General features: G+C 39.3%; 1 protein-coding gene across 4 annotated transcripts in view; it reads right to left on the bottom strand.

The window, feature by feature from the left end:
• LOC122627882 (zinc finger protein ush) overlaps positions 1–23,584 on the bottom strand; it is a 137,678-nt gene that overhangs the window by 37,991 nt on the left and 76,103 nt on the right. The window contains exon 1 of one of the 4 annotated variants that reach the window (XM_043809492.1): positions 18,814–19,990. The exons of 2 other annotated variants lie outside the window; for them this stretch is intronic. In XM_043809492.1, coding sequence (XP_043665427.1) covers positions 18,814–18,898 — 85 coding nt within the window. In that variant the 5' untranslated portion in view covers positions 18,899–19,990. Of the gene's footprint in view, positions 1–1,706; positions 2,416–18,813; positions 19,991–23,584 lie in introns of those variants that run through there. One more of the 4 variants, XM_043809493.1, reaches the window with a different exon arrangement.

Below are 23,584 nucleotides of genomic sequence, written 5' to 3'. Positions count from 1 at the left end.
TTCCTTCCTTCCTTCCTTCCTTCCTTCCTTCCTTCCTTCCTTCCTTCCTTGTTTCCTTTCTTGCTTGCTTCCTCGTTTTCGAAATAGCGATCAACCTGGTTCGCGTTCTCTCCTTTCGAGAGATCGAAAAACGTGCGAGAATACATACTACACGTGAGAGTGTGTGCGTGTTTGAGAGAGAGAAAGAGAGAGAAAGAAAAGACATGGATCGATCGACAATGACTCAGTGAGATCGCGTTGAGATAAAAATAGACCGGAATACCGATAAGAGTTGTACTTTTTTAGCTATCCTTTTGTTCTTGAGACGACGATAATATTGCGTAGCGATCGAAATAAAAATCGTCGATTACATTCGTATAATAAACCAAATAATTCGGCGTACAGTTATAATATCAATTATTTTATATCAAAAAGAAATAAAAAATTGAAAATAAAAATATAATAAAAACAAAAAAAGATTACGTAACACTAGTATACAGAATCTTGATGAAGGATGCATAGCTAAACACACACACACACACACACATGTATAGACGCGTATGTGTCTATATATGAAGTAGATTCTAATCTCCAATTCTCACGTATCTCCTTCTTAATAAGTGCGTCATCGAAACAGAAAATCATTATTATTTGCTTTAACATCGTCTTGATATTAAAACGAAAATAAAGTTCGACGGTTGTTACATACATACATGCTCGAAAAGAGACAAGAACAAAAAAAGATAGAAAAAACAGGAAAAGAAAAAAAGAGAAGAGAAAAGATTTTGATCGATCGATAGATTGATTGATTGATCGATCGATCGATCGATCGATAGATCGATTAAAGGATAGTATCGGGGCCCATGGAATTCCCGTTAATTATTATCGTCCGCGATGCGATACGCATCTAGGGGAACGATGATGAAATTTCGTTTGAACGAAACGATATCTCCTGTCTCCCGATAAAGATCTACGATCTACGATCTCGTGCATCGAACCACGAGTAATCGATCGTTCTCATTTCGTTGAAATCGAGATCTCTAATCAGACATGAAATACCAAGAACAAAGGGAAACAAACGGAAAGTAATGAGGAAAAAATATCTAGTAAAAAAGAAAAAAAACTTTTTTAAATAACAAAAAAAGAAGGAAAAAGAATAAAAGGAAGAAAACAAGAAAACAATAAAATTCCTGAAGAAACGAAAAGAAAAAGGAGAGAGAGAGAGAGAGAGAGAGAGAAACAGAGAGACAGAGAGAGAGGGGGGGGAGAGAAAGAGAGACAGATAGAGATAGAGTGAGGATGTCGTGGAACGACGACGAAGCGGCGACGACAGAGGAGGAAGTGACGTCACGCGAAAGTAACGAGCCTCGCTCAGCCCCGCGATAAAGAGCTAATCGCGCGATCTTAATGAACTCCTCCCATTAACGCTCCGAGGCCGCGACCAGCGCGCGACGTTCGTCGAAACTCTCTCCTCCTCTCTCTTTCCTTCTCTCTCTGACACATACTCTCTCTTTCTCCCTCTCTCCCTCTCTTTCTAATATATATACTAGTCCTCTGTCTCTCTCTCTCTCTCTCTCTCTCTCTCTCTCTCTCTCTCTCTCCTTCTCTCACTCATTTATTTTCTCTCAACACGTAAATCGAAAAACGAGAACAATATCGAGTCGATGAAAAAGAACGTGGGAATTCTCTGAATAATCGTCGTTAACTCGTTAACTGTTGTTACTTACTAGAAATGGGAAAGGAACTCTCCGTTCGCAGTTGGCTTGCCCTCCTCAGTCGCCACAAGAGAATGCTCATGATAAAAACGAGAGAAAAGGAGACGAAGAGAAAAAGAGAGAGACAGAGAGAGAGAGAGAGAGAGAGAGAGAGAGAGAGAGAGAGAGAGAAAGAGAGAGAGAGAGAGAGAGAGAAGAAGGAAAAAGAGAGATCGATCACGAAAATCGAAATCTCACGAACTCTCGTATCACATTGCACTAAATCCTTTTATTGCATATTTTTAATTCTTTTTAATTTTTTTTTATTTCTATCTTTTTCCTTTCCTTTTTTTTTAAACGCACTCAAAAAACACTGCACTGGGCGATACTCGATCGAGAACGATCTCTTTGTTAGAGAGCAACATTTTTATGTATTATTCCATTTTTACTCTTCTTTTTTCTTTTTCTTCTTTTTTGTCAGCTTTAAAAAAGAAAGATAATTTCTCGACTCGGCACGCGATAAAGCCGGTTACTGACTCCCGTTCTCGATTTTTCGTCGATATTCGATAAAACTAAATCGTACGATCTCCGCTTCTTCCACCGCAGATCACGAAATTGGAACTGGCAGTATCTTCTGCGAGGCGGAATCAAACGCGCGTCCGGATAATCCGCGTATCGTTTGGCCGAACCGTTTCTACGTTCGTTCCTCTCTCTCTCTCTCTCTCTCTCTCTCTCTCTCTCTTTCTCTCTCCCCCCCCCTCTCTCTCTCTCTCTATATATATATATATATATATATATATATATATATATATATTCTTCTCTTCTCCTCGCTCTTTTCCTCCTATATAAGAGCGTTATCGTCATCCGATAAGTCATCCAGCTTGATCATCATCTTATCAATCGAAAACGCACGCACGATTCTTCAGCGTCAAGAACGAACGTATTACAAAAAATTGATTAACTTAACGATTCTTTAAATCGTTCAACATAATTTCGTTCGAATATAAAAATTTGATCCACTTCATTTTTCATTCTCCACAAGAGATCACAATTCGAATGATCACAATTTGCAAAACTCGTAATAGCACGATTAATTGATTATGACAATCAATGATCAATTAATTATACAAATCGCGATCAGTTAAATGGATTTTTCGGCTACAATTTCTTGAAAATACGTAAAAAAAGAGAGAGAGAGAAAGAGGCAGACAAGGATGGAGGGAGAGAGAGAGAGAGAGAAAGAAGCAGACAAGGATGGAGGGAGAGAGAGAGAGAGAGAGAGAGAGAGAGAGAGAGAAGGAGAAGGAGAAAAAAAGAAATAAAAACGTAGTTAGAAATAACGTGAGAAGGTGTTCGCTCTTCTAGAGAAACACTATCACTGAGTTTCGAAGCGACACAAGGACCCATGGCTACCTGTTATCACATCTCTCTTTCTCTCTCTTCCACCGCTATATATATACACATACATTCTCTTTCCCTCTCTCTTCCTCTCTTCTTCTGTCTCTTTCTCTCTTTCTCTCTCAGTCGCACATATATACGTATGCCTTCCATCTATCTCACTCTTTGCTTGCCCTCCTCCCTATCTCCCACCTTCCATCCTTCTATCTCTATTACTCGACGATAATGTCGAGTAAACATTTCCCGTAGTCATATCTTCCTTTCTCTCTCTCTCTCTCTCTCTCTCTCTCTCTCTCTCTCTCTCTCTCTCTTCCCCCTCTCTCTCTTTCGCTCCTTTTCCTTTACCTCCCAAAGAAGATAGGAAAATCTCAAGGGAAGAAGGATTACAAAAATGATTTCGTACCTAGTATTTATTTATTTATTTATTTATTTATTTATTTATTTATTTACTTTTCTTCTTTTCTTCTTTATACTTAATACGCATTACTTCGTAATGAAAAGATGAAAACTTAAGAATTGTATAATTTTATTGTTATTAAATGATCGAAATGGGAGAGAAACAGTGAGAATAATTATTTTACAAGAAAATTTGTTGGATTCTCTTGTCTCTCTTTCTCTATGTATATGAGTGCACCCCTCGTCACACCGATGCTACACGGAGCTTGAACTTCGCCGATAACGTGAGACGATAACGGATAACGATAACGGGTCGCGATACTCGTAACGCGCGTTACAACGAGCTTCGTGACTAATGGCGATAACGATAAGGATGATCGTAAGACACGTAGGAAACGACTGTATCTAATAACTGTGTCTCTTTGTCCTCTGTGTTCTCTCACCTCGCTTGCGTTCTAGTTTTATCGACTTCTGTTGTGTTTTGGTGCTTTTCTTTTTATTTTTTTCTTCTATTTTTTTCTTTTTTTTTTAAAGATTATATTTTAAAGAAAATAAAAAAGAAATGAAAAAAAGAATAAAGAAAAAAATAAAAAATGGAGTATTAGAAAATATTAGAAAATTAAATTAGTTTGAAGACTGGTACTTGAAGTGCCCCGACATCGATAATTATTCAATGATGTGCCCTATCGTGTTTTCATTTGAAAATTTACTTCCTCTCCCTCCCCCTCTCACTCACTCACTCTGTAGTACGCGAATGTAATTCAAAGTGATTGATTCTGCGTATGCGAGACAAATCGTGTACATATATTCTGCGTGTGCGTATGCGTGTGCGTGCATGCATATGTACATGCGTGTCTGTGTATATATGTGTGTATATATATATATATATATATATATATATATATATATATATATATATATATATATACATTCATGTTTGTAACGATAGAAGGGTGAAGCGTATAATGATATCGATGAATCGAATGATCGGCAGAAACGCTTAATTACCTTTCTATTTGCTCTTTCCTAACGGTATATGAAGATAGAAGGATGTATAGATATATTAGTCATAGTGTTTAGCAGTATCAAACATGCGTTTATCGTTAGAATTTTCTTCCAATACGTGCTTTTGAACAAGTATATGTACTTTACATATGTATGTATGTATGTACTTTACGTGTTCGTTTAATCAGCTACCGATTCACATTTCATCGACGACGTTACGGTTCGACGTTAAGTTGCGTCACGCCTCTAAAAGGCGTTGTGAAATACACGTACTTACATACGTAGGACAATTATCGTCTGGCCAATCGGTAATTACTCGCCGATATATTATATCTATTCAACGTAAGAGACTCTAGATTATAACGATAACGAGAAACGAGTATACTTCGAGCTCAGTCGAGTCTTTTTGCGATCCGAATCTATTTCGTTTTATCGATGAAAGAACAACCGGAGGAGGGTTATTTCGTAAAGAGCATAAAAATTCATTGAAGTCCTCGGATGTTTATAATCGTTTATTTTTATAACTGATTGATGATTCTTTCGAAAAAAATACAAAAGATAGAAAAAGAGAAAGAAGGGGCAAAGAGAGAGGGGGAGATGGGGAAAGAGAGAGAAAGAGAAATAAAAAGATATTTCTATGCATAACTCGGAAATGTTAATCAACTTTGCAGAAGATAATCGATTAAAAAAAAGGAAAGGAAAAAAAATAAGCTACCTTTCGAACAACGGAGAACGACAACGAGAGAATATACCGTTGGGAAAAGTATGCGATTAATTCGTCCCAACTGACGAAAATGGACAATCAAAACAGTCAAAATGATAATCGACGAACGTAACGGATAAATATATACGTGTGCAATGTACTTGTTAATTACTATGAAATTGCCACTTATATGTGTGTATGTGTATGTGTATATATTTATTTATTTACTTACATATGTATACACGCATACATTGAATCATATGTGTAAACGTTTGCAACAATGACGTAATACATGCAATACATTTCGCTTTATCACAATACGACATTATCGGAAAACAGCGTTATCATGATTCTTACCGCAAATAATACTTTTTACAGACTATTGCAAGTAAATAATAATCGAATATTCAAGGAATCATAGCACGAGCGTATTCTTTTTCTATTTCGATATTTCTTTTAAATTGAGCAAAAAAGGAAAAAAAAAGAAAAAACGGGAAAGAGAAAAAAGAAAAAAATATCTGCCAACCAGAACGAAAAAGAAAGTGTGCGTTGCCTGGCTCAGTCATCAGTCCTTCTCTCTTTGACTCTTTCTCCTCCTCCTCCCCTTCCCGAACCCCCCCATTTATTTTTTCTCTGTCTTCCGTAGACTCACGACCAAGAAGAGTTTTGTGGCTTTTCACTGGGTGGACGGTGAAAAAGAGTCGGTGCTTTTTTATCGGTCTACGCAATTATGATTACGTCCCCCGTGGAAGTAGCGGGGTTGCACTGTAGTAGGACGATTAGAGTCCGCCTCGTCAAAATGTGCGCCCCCATGGAACAAATGGTCGCCCTGTTGGAACGCTTACATCATCCCCTGGAGCTCCCGCGGAAGAGTGTGTCCAGATAGAACGTAGTGGGGGGAGACCGGAGAGAAGAAGGGAGAGATTACACAAATGAGAAATGACCATCAGGCTATCGGAGAACTTTGCTAGCGGTTTCTAGTTTCTCTCTCTCTCTCTCTCTCTCTCTCTCTCTCTCTCTCTCTCTCTCTCCCTCTCTCTCTCTCTCTCGTATTCCCACTCAAAGTTACGAGCTTTCCACCATAGCATCTGCCCATCTCCATAGCGAAGAATGTGATTGCCAAAGAGAAACTTCTTTTTTTGTTTTTTTTTTCTTTTTTTCCCCTTGTAATAGACCAAAAGAAAGAGAAAGAAAGAGAGAAAGAGATCGTTTAGATGGTACTCGCGAGATAGTCGTCTTTCAAAACGATTTTTCGAGATTCACATGAGATCCTACTACCATCGATGCTTCTCGAGAAGCTACTCGATTTTAGACTCGGCGAACCGAGTTTTATTATCTGTCCATCTGAACCGATGAGAGAAGGATGGAGAAGGACTATCTCAACTCGGACAACCGTTTCTCAATCCTCTCTCCTCGGAACGGAAAGGGATAGAATAAGAGAGAAAGAGGGAGTGCGGTGGTGATGGTGGTGGTGGTAATGGTGGTGATGGCGGGAAGGGGAAGGAAGGGGGAGAATCTTTACGAGACAGTGAGACCACTGTTAGATTCGTCTCCCTTTAGTCCCGCGCTCTCTCTCCCTCCCTCCCACCCTCCCTCCCTCTCCCTCTCTCTCTCCCTCTCTCTCTCTCTTTCGTCTCGCTAGGAGGATCTTAACGAACGAGATAACGCGGCGCCAGCTACTCTCTCTCTCTCTCTCTCTCCTTCTCTCTCTCTCTCTCTCTCTCTCTCTCTCTCTCTCTCTCTCTCATCCTACTAGGTACTCGAAGAGGCCAACGGTCACCGACTTTACAAAGATGATCCATCCTCCGGGTAAACCTCTCACTCTCTCTCGCGTGCGATTACGTGGAATCTCTTGTCCCTTCCTCGCCGTTTCACGCTTCGAGATACAGAAATGAATGATCTTGTTGATCCCGAAGCGAATCGATACAACGATCTGCCTACACGAAGAAATTCTTACTGAGTAAAGAGAGAGAGGGAGAGAGAAAGAGAGAGAGAGAGAAAAAGATAGAGACAGGCAGACAGATAGAGAAAGAGGGAGAGACAAAGAAAGAAAGAGAGACAAATAGACAGAGAAAGAGAAAGAGAGAGAAAGAGAGAGAGAGAGAGACAGACAGACAGACAGACAAGGAAAGGAAGACAGAAAGAGAGAGATAATGTTTAATAAGAGAGAACGATTTTCTGGATTTTCATTCGCGTCAAACGACGATAATAGAGGGTGACGTAGGTCTCGCCTTCTTTTTTTCCCTTTTTTTTCTTCTTCCTTTCTTTCTTCCTCCCCTTCCTCCAAAAATCAAACCAGCCAGAAATCGGCATTGTCACCCTCCTCGAAGCTTGTCGCGGCAAAGAAGACTTTGACAAATCGTCGATCACCCTCCAACGAGGATCGCTTCCTATCTCGACAAAGACGACCCCTGCTAAATCCTCCTACTTCTCCTCCCACTTTTCTTTCCTAACCGGACAGTAATCAGACTAGGTCGAGCTTCGTGCTCGATCGAAAAGATTCTTACGTTTTTTTTTCTCTTTCCTTTTCTTTCCTTTCCCTTCCTTTTTTCTCTTTCTTTTTTCCCCTACCCCTTTCCCCTCTTCCTGGTTTCCAACACTCTAGATGGAAAAAGAAGTAGAAGAAATGTATACCCAGACGAACTACACGTCGTCGGGGGTTGATCGATCTTGAAAAATCTCGATTTCGTGTTTCTCCTCGTTCGAAATCGATTTTTCGAGAGACAGAATCGTCGACCTCGAAGCCATCGGACACCATCGTCGATCTCTTTCCTCCTTCTCTCTCTTTCTTCTTCTCTCGGCCTTGGCATTTGCGAATAAATGGATCCACTGTCCCTCCGTACAGGAAGGACCGAAGAAGAAAGAGAACGGGCAAGGGGAAAAAAAGAAGTGAAATAAGAGACGAAGAAGAAGAAGGAGGAGGAGGAGGAGGAGGAGAAGGAGGAGAAGTAGGAGTAGGAGAAGAAGGAGGGAGATAGAAGAAGCAGAAGGCAAAGCGAGGGTGAAAAGAGCAGTTCCGTGTGATAAGATAAGCCTTTTATCAGGGCCATTCCGCGATACTAGTCGCGTCGTAGCACAAAGTGAGACGCCACGAGAAAGCCAACGGAGAAAAGGTGTAATCGTCCGTACGCGTATTCGCGGTGTAACACGGGCTGCGTTTGGTCCCGAACATCGATTTGCCATTAGGCCATTAACATGGACAAGTATGTACGTCCGAAAACCAGTCGACGACATCCGTTTCTCGTAAAATAACTAAGAAAAAAAAAGAAAGAAAAAAGAATGAAAAAAGAAACGGAATAAGAATAGATCCTATTTCTATTGAGTGGGCAATAAGAAAATTTCTTTTTTTATCTACTTTTTTTTATCCCTTTCTAATCTTACCTAACAATAAGAATTTTTTTCATAAAAAATCTACTATACATCTATCGATGGTTTTAAAAAAATAATTAGAAAAAGTGATCGGTAAATAAGAGATTTTTTAACATAATATATCCATTGACAATCATTATTTCGTTTTGAATAAATATTAAGTTTTATAAGAAAAAGTGATAAGCCTTCGAAATGATTTATTCGAGCTCACAGGAATCGATTAGATTAATCTGTATTGATCGTAGCACGTGTTTAATGTATCATCTTAGAGTTACCCTCTTTGTGTAGGTAGCACGTGTCCACCCTTTCCTGACAAGAGAAGCGATTTCTGACAAGGAGGAGGTGTAGCTTTTATACAAAAGGAATCCATTAAGTTTTGCACGTGCTCCTTCCGCTTTTCTTTTCTTCGTGCACGTGAGTACCTTGAAACCGGCGAGGGTTTAAAGAATATTCAACGTCTTCGAACACGTGGCAGGACGTCTTGAAAGGGTGAAAGGAAGTAAGGATACTCGTGGGACTTTATCAAATGACGGCCGACACTCGATCATTGTGATCCGAAAGATCATTTTCTCTCTTTTTTTTTTTTTTTTATACATTGCATTATACTCGAGACATTATTATCTATCAAAATTATATTCCAATAGCGAACAGAATTCTAATATTTCTTTTCCGTTTAGAGGTATTAAACGTTCTGTTTTTCTTTATTTGTATAATGTCGATATCAAATTAGTACAATTTGATATCGACATGTCAATATTTTTTCAAATTTTATCCAATTTTTTCCAGACTTGTAACTTAAGTCGCCATTATAATTACTAGGTACATACAGAGTTCCTTTCGTTAATTATACCGTTCTTCTTCTTCTTTTATTTTCTCTTTTCTCTTTCGAAAATCACTTATCGTTTTAATCGTCGTTGAATACGAAGAAATTGGCATTTCAATCGAGAAGGATGAATCATTTGAAATTTTATCTCTTGAATCGTTTGATTGACGTGCGCCTAATTTTTAGATTTATTGAAAGATGAGTGTTCGGAAATTTTCAAGTGTTCGGAAAGAGAAGGAAAGAAAAAAAGAAATGGGAAGTGAGAGAGTGAAGAAGAAAGAGAAAGAGAAAGAAAGAGAAAGAGAGAGAGAGAGAGAGAGAGAGAGAGAGAGAGAAAGAGAGAAAGAGAGATGACGATTGAGTGGCCGTCGATCAAAGTTTTGCGCTAGAAAGTTTTACATTAGTCCGCTTGTCGGAAGTGACGATTGAACCAAACGAGTTTTGCGCGAATGGAGGAATCTCTGTCTCTGTCTGTCTCTCCCTCCCCTCCTTCTCTCTCTTCTCATCTCCTTTAAATGAACTGTCGCATTCGACGAGGTTGTGACGATGCGAGCTGCCCACGAAGAGGGAAAAAGAGCTTTAATCGCAAATTGACTCGTCGTCACCAATAAAAATTCAATAACTCTTTTTCTCTCTCTCTCTCTCTCTCTCTCTCCCTCTCTCTCTTCCCTCCCCCTTTTCTCTCTTTTTCTATCTATCTCTCTTCTCGAATCACCGAGTGGTATTGTTGAAAACTTCGAAACCTTTTAGCAACTCATCCTACCCCTTCCCGATTTTATTTGTTTGCTTTTTCCACTAACATTCGCTGCAAAAAAAGAAAAGAAAAGAGAAAAAAATAGTAAAAAAAAAGGACTACTCGATTCTATCGCAAATTGGCAACCCAGAGTCAATCCTGTTGTTTCACTTCTTTCTCTTCACTTTTTTCTCTCTGTCTCTCTGTTCTCTCGTAGACGATCTCCTATTTACGTTTTATACTAACGATTATTGACAACGAATACTAATGATCACGCCGAAGACAATAAGGCATTGTGTAATTGAATCGAAATGCATAGAAGATGTTCAGAGAGAAGTGAAAGTATCGTAATTCGTGAAAGACACCATTAATCGTAGAAAACACAGGGACGACGATTCTTATCTCTCTCTCTCTCTCTCTTTCTCTCCTTCCCTCTCTCTCTCTCTGTCCCTATCTCCATCTTTCTCCTTCTCTCTCTTTCTCACACATAGAGAATTCTTTGGGGCGCGTGGTTTATTAGATTCGAATTCATTAAGTTTGCGCAGTATTATACGATCCTTAAGTCTCCGACGTTAGGATCGGTGACTATTCGAACGGTAAAGGTTAACATCGAGTGAAACTAACGTCTAGTTTATATGGACGTACCCTCCATATATATATGCATATGCATGCACGGCCATTAGTGGAGATAGCGCTAAAGAAGACATCGATGCGGGCGATACCAAACTTGATATGAGACGAGAAATTAAATAAAAGTATTCATTTTATTCGTTGTTCTTTCTCAACGTAAGTAAATAACGTGGATAAAAATAAGGTGAAGAGGAGATGATTAAAAAGAAAGAAGAAAAGAAATAATTTATATATTTCTTCAAATGTTCCTCGCGTAATTTTTATAACGAAATGTTATAATAAGATATAAAAATAATATAAACTTATATGATTCAAACGTGATCAAATAATATCCACGCAAAAATAAGAATATGACTAAGAAATTGTTTAAAACGTTCTGTTTATTATCCAACATTTCTAATATTGATCTTAAAACGGAAAGTTATAGAAAAAAAAAAAAAGAATAAAAGGTAGATGAAGTAGTTATATGTTTTAAACGTGATCAAATAATTTCCGGGCAAAGATTTCATGAGAAGAAGAATAGTACGAGTAAGAAATAATTCAACGTCCTGTTTATTCTCCAACGCTTGTCGCATGAATCTTAACGAAAAGTGATATACCCAACCGATGATAATAAAAAAGAAAAGGAGGAAAGGAAAAAAATAAAGATAAACGATACGATATATAGAAAGAGACAGACTGACGAGGACCTTTTCTTCAGGCAACAGTCGCGACAGAGACTTAATCCTCCTTTCGGGTCGAGATTTCACGAACGTTAATGAGATTCCGAATGTCAAAACTCAAAGTGAAGCCATCCCAATGTAGAAACACGGGCACACACACGACGGCCACGAAATAACGGATCGTGTAGATTAGATCGTGCTGATAAAAGCGCGTCCGTTGGCGAGAAGTAGCAGCCACAGCATTCGAGAATAAGAGAGGAAGAGAGAAAGAGAACGAAAGAAGAATAAAAGAGAGAAAGAAAGACAGAAAGGTATACCTGGTCGTATCACCTTCTTTCCTTTTCTCTTTCTCTCTTTCTCTCTATCTCTCTCTTTTTCTCCCTTTCTCTCTTTCTCCCTGTTTTTCTCTGTTTATCTCTCGTGACTTATCCTTCGAGCACGGAACGAAGGAGCAGGATGGAAGGTGGGTAGAAAGAGAAAGAATGAGAGAGAGAGAGAGAGAGAGAGAGAGAGAGAGGACGCGGGGAAAGAGAAAAGATAAAGAGAGGACTAAAGAGCAGAGATTAGCGCTAATGCACCATCGGGAGAATGGGATGGGATGGGGGCGAGGTCCATCGTATCTCTCATATTTCAGACCCCCGTGACGTCGTGCGAGATACCGAATCATTCCCACATAGAGTCGACGGTATTTTTAGCTTCTCTCTCTCTCTCTCTCTCTCTCTCTCTCTCTCTCTTTCATTCCCTTTCTCTTTCCCTCCCTCTCTCACCGTCTCTCCCCCTCCCTCCCTGCCTTCCTCCCTCTCTTTCGTTCTCGCGAGATAACCGTTAAAAAAAATATCGACAGCCGATCGTTCGTTAATACGAGTCGCGTAAGGATTTGTCAAGGACACTTTTTTATCAGCCCCAAAAATCATCACTTTTTCCACGGCGGGAAAATAACTGTGCCGCCGATTAGAATTGAAATTCGTAAGCGACGATACGAGATAATTTAACGTCCCATTGACTGATGACGCACGTTCGCGTAATCGAATGATAACGCGACCGTTCGAGAGCACTATGTTTCTGTCATTCGGAGTCAGAAAATTTGAGTATCAAAAAAAAAAAAAAGAAAAAAAGAAAACAAAAAGTTAAATATTGAAATACGTCATATAATCAATATCATTTACGATTAAATATTTACGATTAAATGTGTGTGTGTGTGTGTGTGTGTGTGTGTGTGTGTAGTACTATAAAAATTTTCTTGTATATATGGGTAGACATATAGTAAATGTTTAAAGAATTATATATAAATAGCAAGTGCATAACAAGATCGGAACCTTTAGATAAGTATTGTCTAAATGTTGCTAACTTCTCTCTCCCTCCACTCCCTTCTCTCTCTATCTCTCTCTCTATCGTTTTCTATCTATCTCTTTCTCTTCCTGTAATACAGTTCATCGCGAAGTCAATGAGTTCGAAGACGATAATGTTACTTCTCGAGGAATTCGAAGGTATCTATGGTTTGAGGCTGATCGAAGAACCGTCAGGAAATCCTTTCGAACGTGAAACGCAAATTCCTATGAAGCGCCTTAATGAAAGAAAAAAAGAAAAGAAAAGAAAAGAAAATCAAAGAAAAAGAAAAAAGAAAAAAAAAACAAGTAAAAAAGAAGAAAAGAAACAGAAAACAAATAAATTAGATGGAAAAAAAGACACTGTATTATCTCGCGAGCGTTAACAGTCGTAAGATCGTTCTGGTATCAAATTTTGATATTTCTTCTTGAGGAAGAAGTAAAAGAAAAGGAAGAAGAAAATGAAGACGAAGAAGAAGGAAAAGAAGAAAGCAATGAAGAAGAAAATGAAGAAAAAGAAGAAGAAAGCGATGAAGAAGAAAATGATGAGAAAAACAAAAGTGAAAACAAAAAAGAAAAAGAAGAAAACGAGCAGAAGAAGAAGATAAGAGATGAAAGGGGGAAGGAATTCCCAGAGATTTCGTCGAAGCAAGAGGAATCAACCATCGAACTCACGGTTTCGACGAAACTCGCGCAGAGAGACGTCATTGCGTCTACGTTGCTGGTGAGAACGAGACGGAAAGAGGAGGAAAGAAGAAAGGTTAGAGAGAAGGAGATACGTATAGTAAGAGAAAGAGAGAGAGAGTTGGAGAGAGAGAGAGAGAGAGAGAGAGAGAGAGAGAGAGAGAGAGAGAGAGAGCAAGAGAGAGTTTGACAGATCTTCATAAAGGCACACACAACTGTGCCGTGGCGATAAGGGAATCGGGAGCAGGCATCTCTCGTCTCTCCCTCTCTCTCTTTCTCATTCTCTCTCTCGTAGTAGCTCGACCCCCGTTTTCCGGGCGCGTACCGAGCCAGTCCAGAGGGCCAGGATGGGGCCAAGAGGGTGGTCGACGAAGGGGGAGGGTGTCAGGGGGAGGATGGTGTAGGAGGGAGGGGGAGGGAGAGGGCGACAGAAGCCCAGGCACTCAGTCAGTACGCTGCTATCATTTTTCCACACGAGTGGGCGGCGCCGTCCGTGGTTCCTACCTTGCTACTACTCACGCTACTCTCTTCCTACTACTACCTCTCTCTTTCTCTCTCTCTCTCTCTCTTTCTCTTTCTCTCTCTATCTATCTATCTCCTGTTTCCTCCTCCTTTACCAGGTGACTCCCTCTCGCTCGAATTGCGAGAGATGGCAAGACACGTCTCGTTCGTTCGTTCGTTCGTTCGTTCGTTCGTTCGTTCATTCGTTCATTCGTTCATTCGTTCGTCCGTTCGTCCTACCTCGAAACTTCCTTTCTCTCAGCATTTTGACGAAGAAGAGAGAAAGAGAGAGAAAGAGAAAGAGGAAGAGAAAGAGAAAGAGAAAGAAACACGATGACGTGAATATGGCCATTGAATTTGTTAAGATAGGTCAGCTTGCTGGAGACGTCCGTATTCTTTTTTTATTCTCTTTCACTCTCTTTCTCTTTTTTATAAAATTTTATTATTTTTATATTCCCGATCATTCGTATTTATTTGTACTTATCGATAACTATACTTATGAGAAACACCATCGAATTTCGTTGGTTCGTTCGTGCGAATTAATAAAACACATGGTGGCTTTGTCGAGCTCATCGATTCACGCCAGTCTCTCTCATCGCCATTACAAATCGTTCGGACCGTCTAACGGCAGTGTTCGTGCCGATGATAGAACGCGCCCACGCTAAAAAGGAGCTCTGTTCTATGACGATAAGGAGCAAGGCGATTCCTTAGGATGAATTCTCTTGGTATCGTTGAAGAACGAGCCGTTTTCTCACGAGAGATTCTCTTTTTCTTTATTTCACTCTTCTACGATATAATCGATATGATTACTTACATATTTCTACGTCGATGAGATATCCGTTTTTTTCTCCTCTCCTTTTTTCCTGTTTTCTTTTTCTTTTATTTTCTTATTTCTTTCCTTTTCATTTTTTTTTTATTATTATTTCTCTCTTTCCGTATCAAGTGAACTTACCTGTAACATAAAGTAAAAAAAAAAGATTTAATTATCGTAAGTCTGTCGTGTTTCGTAATATGTAAAGTATAAATGTGATATAAAGAATCGTTGATCTTCTCGACACGAACGTGAGCGTCCTTGATAAATTGTAGAATTATTTCTCGAAGAGAATAAGAGGGAGATGAAGATAGATAGAGAGTAAGAGAGAGAGGAAGAGAGAGAAAGAGATTATTTTCGTGTCTTTCTTCGCGAATTCGAGTCACGCGCCCTATCGGAAATTAGAGTCGCGTCAAGCCAAGTTGGAGGCAGTCTTTCTCCTTCTCTCTCTCTCTCTCTTTCTCTTTCTCTTTCATTCTCAACCCTAAAGTTACGGAATGACGAATAAGCACTCTAGCACCCATGTCGAAAAGATGCGAGCTTCCTTCCACCGACCTCTCCTCGCCTTTCGCTCTCTCTCTCTCTCTCTCTCTCTCTCTCTCTCTCTCTCTCTCTCTCTCTCTTTCTCTCTCTTTCTCTCTCTTTTAGTTATGCGATTCACATCGTTGACTTTACCACGATTCGCGTCATGACCGCTTTCCGTACCCGCATAATTCGAAAATGTTCACGTCGAAGAGGGCAATGACACAACCGGTCTAGAAAACAGAAAAGTATCTCATTGACACTCTGAGAATACATCGAAAAAGATAAATTTATCACCTCGTTTAATTCTTCACACAAAAAAAAAGAAAAGAAAAAATAAAAATCGTATCATACATCCGTAATGTATTAAAATTTCCTTTTAATTTCATTTATTCCGCGTTCGTTCGACAAATTACGTGATTTAATTAATAAAATATGCATCTATGTCGGACCCAGTTCCGTTCTTTCGTAAGTTTCTTCTTCTTGAGGCAGTTAAAGGGAAGAGGAAGAAAAAAAAAGAAAAAAGGAGAAAAAGGAAAAGAAGAAGTAGGATGAAGAAAGAAAGGGGTTGAGAAAAAAGAACTAAAAGAATAAGAAAAATAAGGAAAGAAAGAGAGAAAGTAGGAAAGAAAGAAAAAATAAAGAAAAAAGACGGGGAGGGTAGGTGGATGATAAAGAACGAGACGAGAGGTTAGAGAGCAAAGAAAAAAGAAAAAAAGAAAGAGGAGAGAGAGGAAAAAGAAGGAAGAGAAAGGGTAGATCGTGGTTTGCGAGTAAAGGAATAGAAGAAAAGAGTAAGCGAGAGAGAAGGAGGAGGGAGAGGAGAAAGAGAAAAAAAGTGCTGGCGTCGGCCGGATGAATTTCCAGGCACGGATCGACAATAATTGTCTGAATCAAACGTTCTCTCTCTCTCTCTCCCCCCTCCCTTCTTTTCGGTCCGTTCGTCGCTCTGTCCACATCCATCGAGATGTACTGGATGAGAAAAGAGAAGAGAAGAGAAGAGAAAAGAAGAGGATAGAAGAGGAGGAATAAGAGTAGGAGGAGAAGTAGGAGGAAGAGGAGGAGTACGCGAGAAGGGATCGCAAAGGGCGCTGAAAGGTGGGAGGGTAGGTGGGGTTGGTTTGAAAACGAACGAAAGACAAAGGAGCATCCCGTTCGCGAATCGCACAGTCCGTGCCGAGGCATGGCGTATCTACATCCCCCGGTGGCTCTCGGTTGCACGGCTTTTCTATTCATAAAGTCCCTTACATTCTCTTTCGCTCTCTCTCTCTCTCTCTCTCTCTCTCTCTCTCTCTCTCTCTCTCTCTCTCTTTCTCATATATACGTATACATATATACTTTTATATATGTATATATACACATATATAGAGAGACACATAGAGACAGATACGCGCAAAACGGCACTCAAAACCTCAAGAGAGAGAGGGAGAGAGAGAGAGAGAGAGAGAGAGAGAGAGAAACTACGATTATTACCGATACATCCACCACTCACTCGACATGCATCATCCTCCTTTTCATTCCGTTATACTTCGCCACGTACCGACGAGATTAGCGTGTCAAGCTCGCTGGCACGAAGAGAGAGGGAGAGAGAGAAAGAGAAAGGAAAGAGAAAGAAAGAAAGAGAGAGAGAGAGAGAGAGAGAGAGAGAGAGGAGAGAAAGGGAGAAATGCATCTCGCTCACTTACTGGAGGAAACGACGATGGGGAAGAGAACGTATTGTCGCAACCGACGATTTGCACGCGTGCGCCTTTTTCTCGAACGGTCTACACGATCGTGTCTATAAATGTCTCTCTAGCATCGTCTACGATCGAACAACCCACGAGACCCCTCTTCTCGATTGTTCTCCTTTTTTTTCCTTTCGTTCTCTTATTCTTTTTCTTTTTCCTTTTCCTTTTTCTTCCACCCTTCTTCTTCCGTGTCAGCTTGATTATTTAAGAGATTTTACATTACGTAGTAGTTTATTTCTTCTTTTGAAAAAAGAATAAGAAAAAGAAACAAACAATACGCAACAACGTAGTACGAAGGTAACGAAAATATTTGTGCGATCTTTCTTTCACATACCTAGAATCTTTTCATTTACTATCTTCTATCTCTCTCTTCTCTACTCTTCTTCTCTTTTACTTTTCTCTTCTTTCTCCTTTTTTATTCTCTTCTTGTATTTGTTTTTATAGTTATTAAATCACGATTTCGTTTCCACGTTGGAATGGAAACGAGAGTGAATTGAGGGCTTAGATTACGTTAGGATAGGTAAAGTTGGGAAAAACGTTTGGCTCTGTAAGGGAGGGAAATCGTCGTAACGAGCATTACGTTTTACCAACTGCATGCATGAGGAGGAGCAAAGGAGAAGGGGAAGATAGTTGTAAAAGGTGGGAGTAAAAAGATTTACGATTTCACCGTGAACGAAGAAGGCTTTTCCCCGAGACGGCAGCAACGGCGGCTGCAGTGCGAGAGAGCTCAACGCTACCGTTACCCATCCGTTTTTGGAATCGTGCTGGTGGACTCGAGCTGGATGCCCTTAAACGCTCGTCGGCAGCCCCTTTTCCTATCTCTAGATCGCGATACGCGCCCACACGCGCGAATCCACTCGCACTCGCTCGCACTCACCGTTTCTTCCTTTACCGGATGCATCTCTCTCTCTCTCTCTCTCTCTCTCTCTCTTCCGCCCCTCTCCCCTCGCCCTCCCTCCCTCTCTCTCTCTCTCTTTTTCCTCCGCAAGACGATCTTTTCGCACGATTGTATTCCATTCTCCTAACGTTAAACAAGCGTCGAATAGGTGGTGAACACTTAAATCTCAACTTAAATCGAAGTAAAAGAAAATTAAATAAAACTAAAAAAATCTAACGGAATTATCAGCTTCAGATCCGAGCGGACGTTTTCTTTCTTTTTTTTTTTTGTTTTCATCGAGAAAAAAAAGAAAGATAAAAGGAAAGGAAAGAAAGGGAAAGAAAGGGAAAAGAAAGAAGGAAAGAAGGAAAGGAAGAAAGAAAGAAAGAAAGAAATAAGAGAGAAAAATGTTAAGGAGAGTGGGCTTACTACAACGAAAGCCAAGATGCAAATCTACTTGTGTTGTTGCCTGAATTTCTCCGAAGGAGGAGAGTAAAATCTCGCGGCGTCGATCGACTCGCCGTGATCGCGAGACTCTCGAGGCCATGATCGATTTATCTTGATATCCGTGGCTCGTCGTGAGCGAGAAGGAAAGAGAACTCCTATCTCTACCTTTCTCTCTCTCTCTCTCTTTCTCTCTTTTTCTTTCTTGCTTCGTAAACTGGATGGAAAAGGAGAGCGAGAGAAAGAGAGAGAGAGAAAGAGGGAGAAGAGATTTGCACGAGATCGAGAGATAAGTCGAGTGTTCGCGCGTAGGAGTCGATAGAAGATCCTCGAAAGAGAAACAGAGAGAAAGAGAGAGAAGAGAGAGAGGGAGAGAGAGACAGGCAGACAGATAGAAAGAGAAAGAGAGAGAAACAGATATAAGAAACGAAAAAAATTTATCGCGTCTTAAATTATGATTTACAGTTATCTAGGAGCATAGTGATAGCGTTCGAACGTTTTACCTCTTGGGCTCTAACGTACTTACCTACCTATAGAAGGAAGAAGTGGTGAATGGAGAAAGCTGTCGAAGTGCCCAACGATCGCGATGGATCGAACGATTTCACGACTTCGCATCACGTTTTCTCAAACCGCGTTGATACAACTTAGAAGATAATATAGTTTGTACGATTGCTACTCTTGGTTTAAAACTGGCGCGGTGACGAACTGGCATTGGGATAACTAAATCGACTAAGAAGACGATTAAGAAGAATTCGTTTTATATATATGTTCGTCTTGTGTTTATGTCATTCGAAAAAAAAAGAAAAACGTAAGAAACCGGATTGTACGAAGCTGTTGTAAAGGATCAGAGGGATTTTAATGAAAATCGTAAGTTTTAAACGATCGATTAAGACGATCGTCCAAAGAGGATTCGTTTTGGAAAGCAAACGATTATACTCGACGGATATCTTTGACGGCTTGAGACTGGCTGTCCAGTATAAATAAGATTAAAATCTATAACTCGTGCGTCCATTAAGATCTTAAACGTTGCCCGTATCGCTTTTCACGGAGTGCTCGTAACTACATTTATCCGTTCATGTTTTCTGTGCACACAAGCGAACAAATACCATATAATTATCGCACGAATACTCAGCCAAACAGCAGTTGCGGCAGTGGTGGCAGTGGTGGTGGCACACCATTTGCGAAGGAATAAAATATTTACCCGTCCGTCCGAACTGCCGCGGTAGAAAAACTTTTACGATTCCACCCGACGGCGGTTAATTCTTCCCGATTATAAATTACATTGTTCATCTGCCGAGCAATCTCTCTTTTTATAATCTTCCGGAACGCGGTGAGAAGCAAGAGAGAGAAAGAGAGGGAAAGAGAGAGAAAGGTGAAGTAGTAAGGTAGGAAGGGGAAGGACGATTAAACGTCAGGTTACGGCCCCAGGGTTGGGAAACTTTTTAAATACTTTCAAAGTCTCCCGGAAGAATGACAAATTGGACGAAATGTTGCTGGAGAAAAGGAGGAGGGTGAAAGTATCGCGACCACCCCTCAATCCCTCCCTCGCCTCTTTCCCCTGCCAGCTTTCTTTCCTGGACGACCTATTAATTCGGGTCTCTAGCGTCCACGTTAAAACTCCTGCGCTATATTCCCTTCTCCCCTCTCTCGTCAATCCTTCTTCATCGAGAGAGAGAAAGAAAGAGAGAGAGAGAGGGAGAGAAAAGAAAAAAGGAGAGGGGGAAGAGTAATTTAGAACAAAACGCGATAAGCTCTCCAATTTCTTTATACGTGAATTACATGGAAAGTGTAAGGAAAAAAAAAAAAAAAAAGAAAAAATTAAATCATCAAGAAGTTCATCCCCCTTTTATCTTTATAATTGTTTAAATGAGATTTAGAATAGTCTATGAAAATCTGACTAGAGCGAAGGATCGGGGAAAAAACGTTAGAAAAGAATTCTATGGGACTTTATAAACGACGCTGCTTTTATGAAAGTTGCGGGAAAACAGTAGATAGGCATTATATCGCCACCGCGTTCGGTAACATATACAAACACTTGTAAAGAATGACAGAGAGAGAGAGAGAGAGAGAGAGAGAGAGAGAGAGAGAGAGAGAGAGAGAAGAGAAAGAGAAAGAGAGAAAGAGAAAGAGAGATTTGGAGAAAGCGATTAAAGTTACATGCTCGCGACTACTAGCGAAGAAGGGGGATTGTTCCAAAGTTGGGCGCAGAAATCCATTATGAGAGACGAGAAAGAGAGAGATTCATTAGGGGCGATAATAATGAAATGAACGTCTGCCTCTGTCTACCAGTTGGTTCCACTCTATAAAAGCCTAACTCGTCTTGATTATGGTAACATTTTCTTATGAATGATTCTTAAATAATTATTTATTTTAATAATACCAATTCATAATTCGTTGTTTTAATATTCCGTTCGAGTATCCACACGTCGAAAGTTTTATACCTCATATGTAAGATTCATACATGATCGAATCAAATTTCAAACTACGAATGGGGATCACGATGTTCATCGTACCGTACTCAACGAGTTCCGGCTCGAGTCTAACGAGTCGACGAAAGAAACGTATCTTCAAGCGAGCATTTTGTCTCCCAATACGATCTTAATGAAGTCCTCGCACGGTTTCGCGAGAGCGCGAGGCCGTGAAACTCCCAATCGTATCTCTTTCTCTCTCTCTCTCTCTCTCTCTCTCTCTCCCTCTCTCTCTCTCTCTCTCTCTCTCTCTCTCTCTCTCTCTCTCTCTCTCTCTCTCTCTCTCTCTCCTTTCTTCATTCCATTTAATTCCATACGTTACAACGTACATGCAAGGACATCGAAATTATCGATCAAACTACCCAAGGGAATATCGTTATCCCGAAATGTTAACCGTCGACCTTCGAATTTCCGACGAATTTCTTTCTTTTGTTTTTATTTATTTATTTATTTCTTCCTTTTATTTTTAACATCATTCGAAAAAATTAAGATTTGTTTATCCTGATTGTAGGTCTTAAAGAATATCTTAAGGATATTTCAAGTATATTTAATATTAATGTTAAATAAGTTGTGGATTTACTTATAAACATGTTCTACGGGTTTAAAAATTGTATTTCATTTTATCGACGCAAAATTAATTGTTATCTAATAACCGAAGTTTTGGATCTTATTTAATTTTTTTTTTTTTTATATAAGACAATTAGTATCGTATAATTATATTTATATAGATCTTTGTTGACCGAACAAAAAGGTATAAATCAAGTTTTGGTAAAAACGGGATAAATTAGCTAATATATTACACATTATAGTTCCTTCCTTATGATTTAATACTACAAATGAATTGCATCTCTTTTCCCGCTTTTTTAACTGAGCTACTAATAATATATATCAAAAATACGAAATAATGCACGGGAAAAAATAATATAAGTTGAGTTACACCACTTTTTTTTCGCTATTTTTAAAATCTAATCCAAGTGTAATACAAGTACAATTATATTGTTTAAACAGCTTAGCATTTTGTGACTTGTGTATAATAACATAATCATAGATTTTCACTGTCCACGTGCTTTCTTAAATAAATATAAATATGAATCAAAATTTTGATGAAAATAAAATAAGTTACCATATAAAAAAAAGAGAAAGATGAAAAAGAAAAAAAAAAGAAAAAAGTTTCGGAAACCAGAAGGATTTTAAATCCAATACTGCGTAACACATACATGTTCAACAAGTTTTACATCCAAAATCTAACACCCGATCCTACATTGCACATTGAATATTAAAAATACTTTTCTTACAGAACTAAGAATTCCGACATTACACTCTTTCGCCTATTCACAAACAAAATAATATTATAACTTTTACGTAACTTTTACGTATCATAATTTTATTGTAGATAAGAGAAAAAAAGAGAAAAAAACTATAAAGGATTAACAATGTTTTTTTATTGTTTTATTCAGGTTATTTCTTATTCACGTCCCAATACGTTCCATTGAAATATTCTTTTTTCTTTTTCTAATAAAAATCAAAAAATATTAGTCACATCGAGACAGGAGTAGAATGATTTTTTAGATCCAGACGAGTAGCAGACAATATAAATGTCTAGAGAAGGGTTCGGTGGAAGTACGAGATGGAGGGAACGAGGATAGAGAAAGAGAGAAAGAGAGAAACAGAGAAAGAGAGAGAGAGAGAGAGCGAGAGAGAGAAAGAGACGTTCGTGGAAGATCGAAGAGGGAAGTGACTGGCTGGCTTCGAGGGTGGATATCTGCTAGCGAGTTAATTCCGCCCCTGCTCTGTATATGTATGAGGCCGGTAGTCTAACGCTCGTGTGTCTTCCATCTCCACTAGTAGTGTAGGTTTTTGTGCTCGCGCGTGCGAGCAGTGTGAGCAGAGACACACCGAGGGAAAGAGAAAGGAAAGAGAGAGACAGAGAAAAAGGGAGGGGAAGGAGGAGGAGAGTGGAGCCGCGCGGGTAAGATAACACATTTTGACGGTATAAAAATGAGTGTTTTTCCCTCTCGTATCTCGCTCGCGATAGCGCACCTCTCGAGGGCAAGAGAGACAGAGAGAAACAGAGAGAGAGAGAGAGAGAGAGAGAGAGAGAGAGAGAAAGCTGAAATTTCCTCCTCTTCGTGGTCTACCCTTGTCACGGTTCCATTCTACGTAGTAGCCTCGGTCAAAGAGTCGTTTCGATCAACGGAGGAATGCTTTTTTGGACGGAATCCAAAGAAGTGTGATTTCACTAGCTCTCTGAGGGAACCTCTGCCAATATGAGGACTCGTCCTACTTCCGTGTGTCCTTCGACCTATATATGTGTATATATATATATATATATATATATATATATATATATAATGTATATACATACATTCCTTTTCCTTAGTTCTTTTTCTTAATAATACGTATTTGTATTTATCATTGAAATTTGATAATCAGATGTACGAACGTACGAACGAACCTAATTCTATTATCGATTCAATATTATTTGATTTTTTGATCGGATCAACGTTACTCTTCGTTTTATCATATGTACAGTAATCACGTGTGATATTAGATCGATATGATGAATCTTAATAGAAAATGCAAATTAATCTTAGATATATCCTTTCGAAGTTTCGATTTCATCCAATATTTATTTCGATTGTGATTCTGACACTATGTTAAACAAATAAACAAATTATAAATTACGAAGAACAAACTGGACGATTATTCATAGGTGACGTATATAAATATGAACGATAAACACTTGTTTAAACATTTTTTAATAGGAGAATTAAGAAATATTATAACAATGATCGTCATTAATGAACATTGATTTTATTGAAGCAACACCGAA

Source organism: Vespula pensylvanica, chromosome 3 (assembly GCF_014466175.1).
Source record: "Vespula pensylvanica isolate Volc-1 chromosome 3, ASM1446617v1, whole genome shotgun sequence".
NCBI lineage: Eukaryota > Metazoa > Arthropoda > Insecta > Hymenoptera > Vespidae > Vespula > Vespula pensylvanica.
This window is presented reverse-complemented; position numbering and strand designations above follow the sequence as displayed.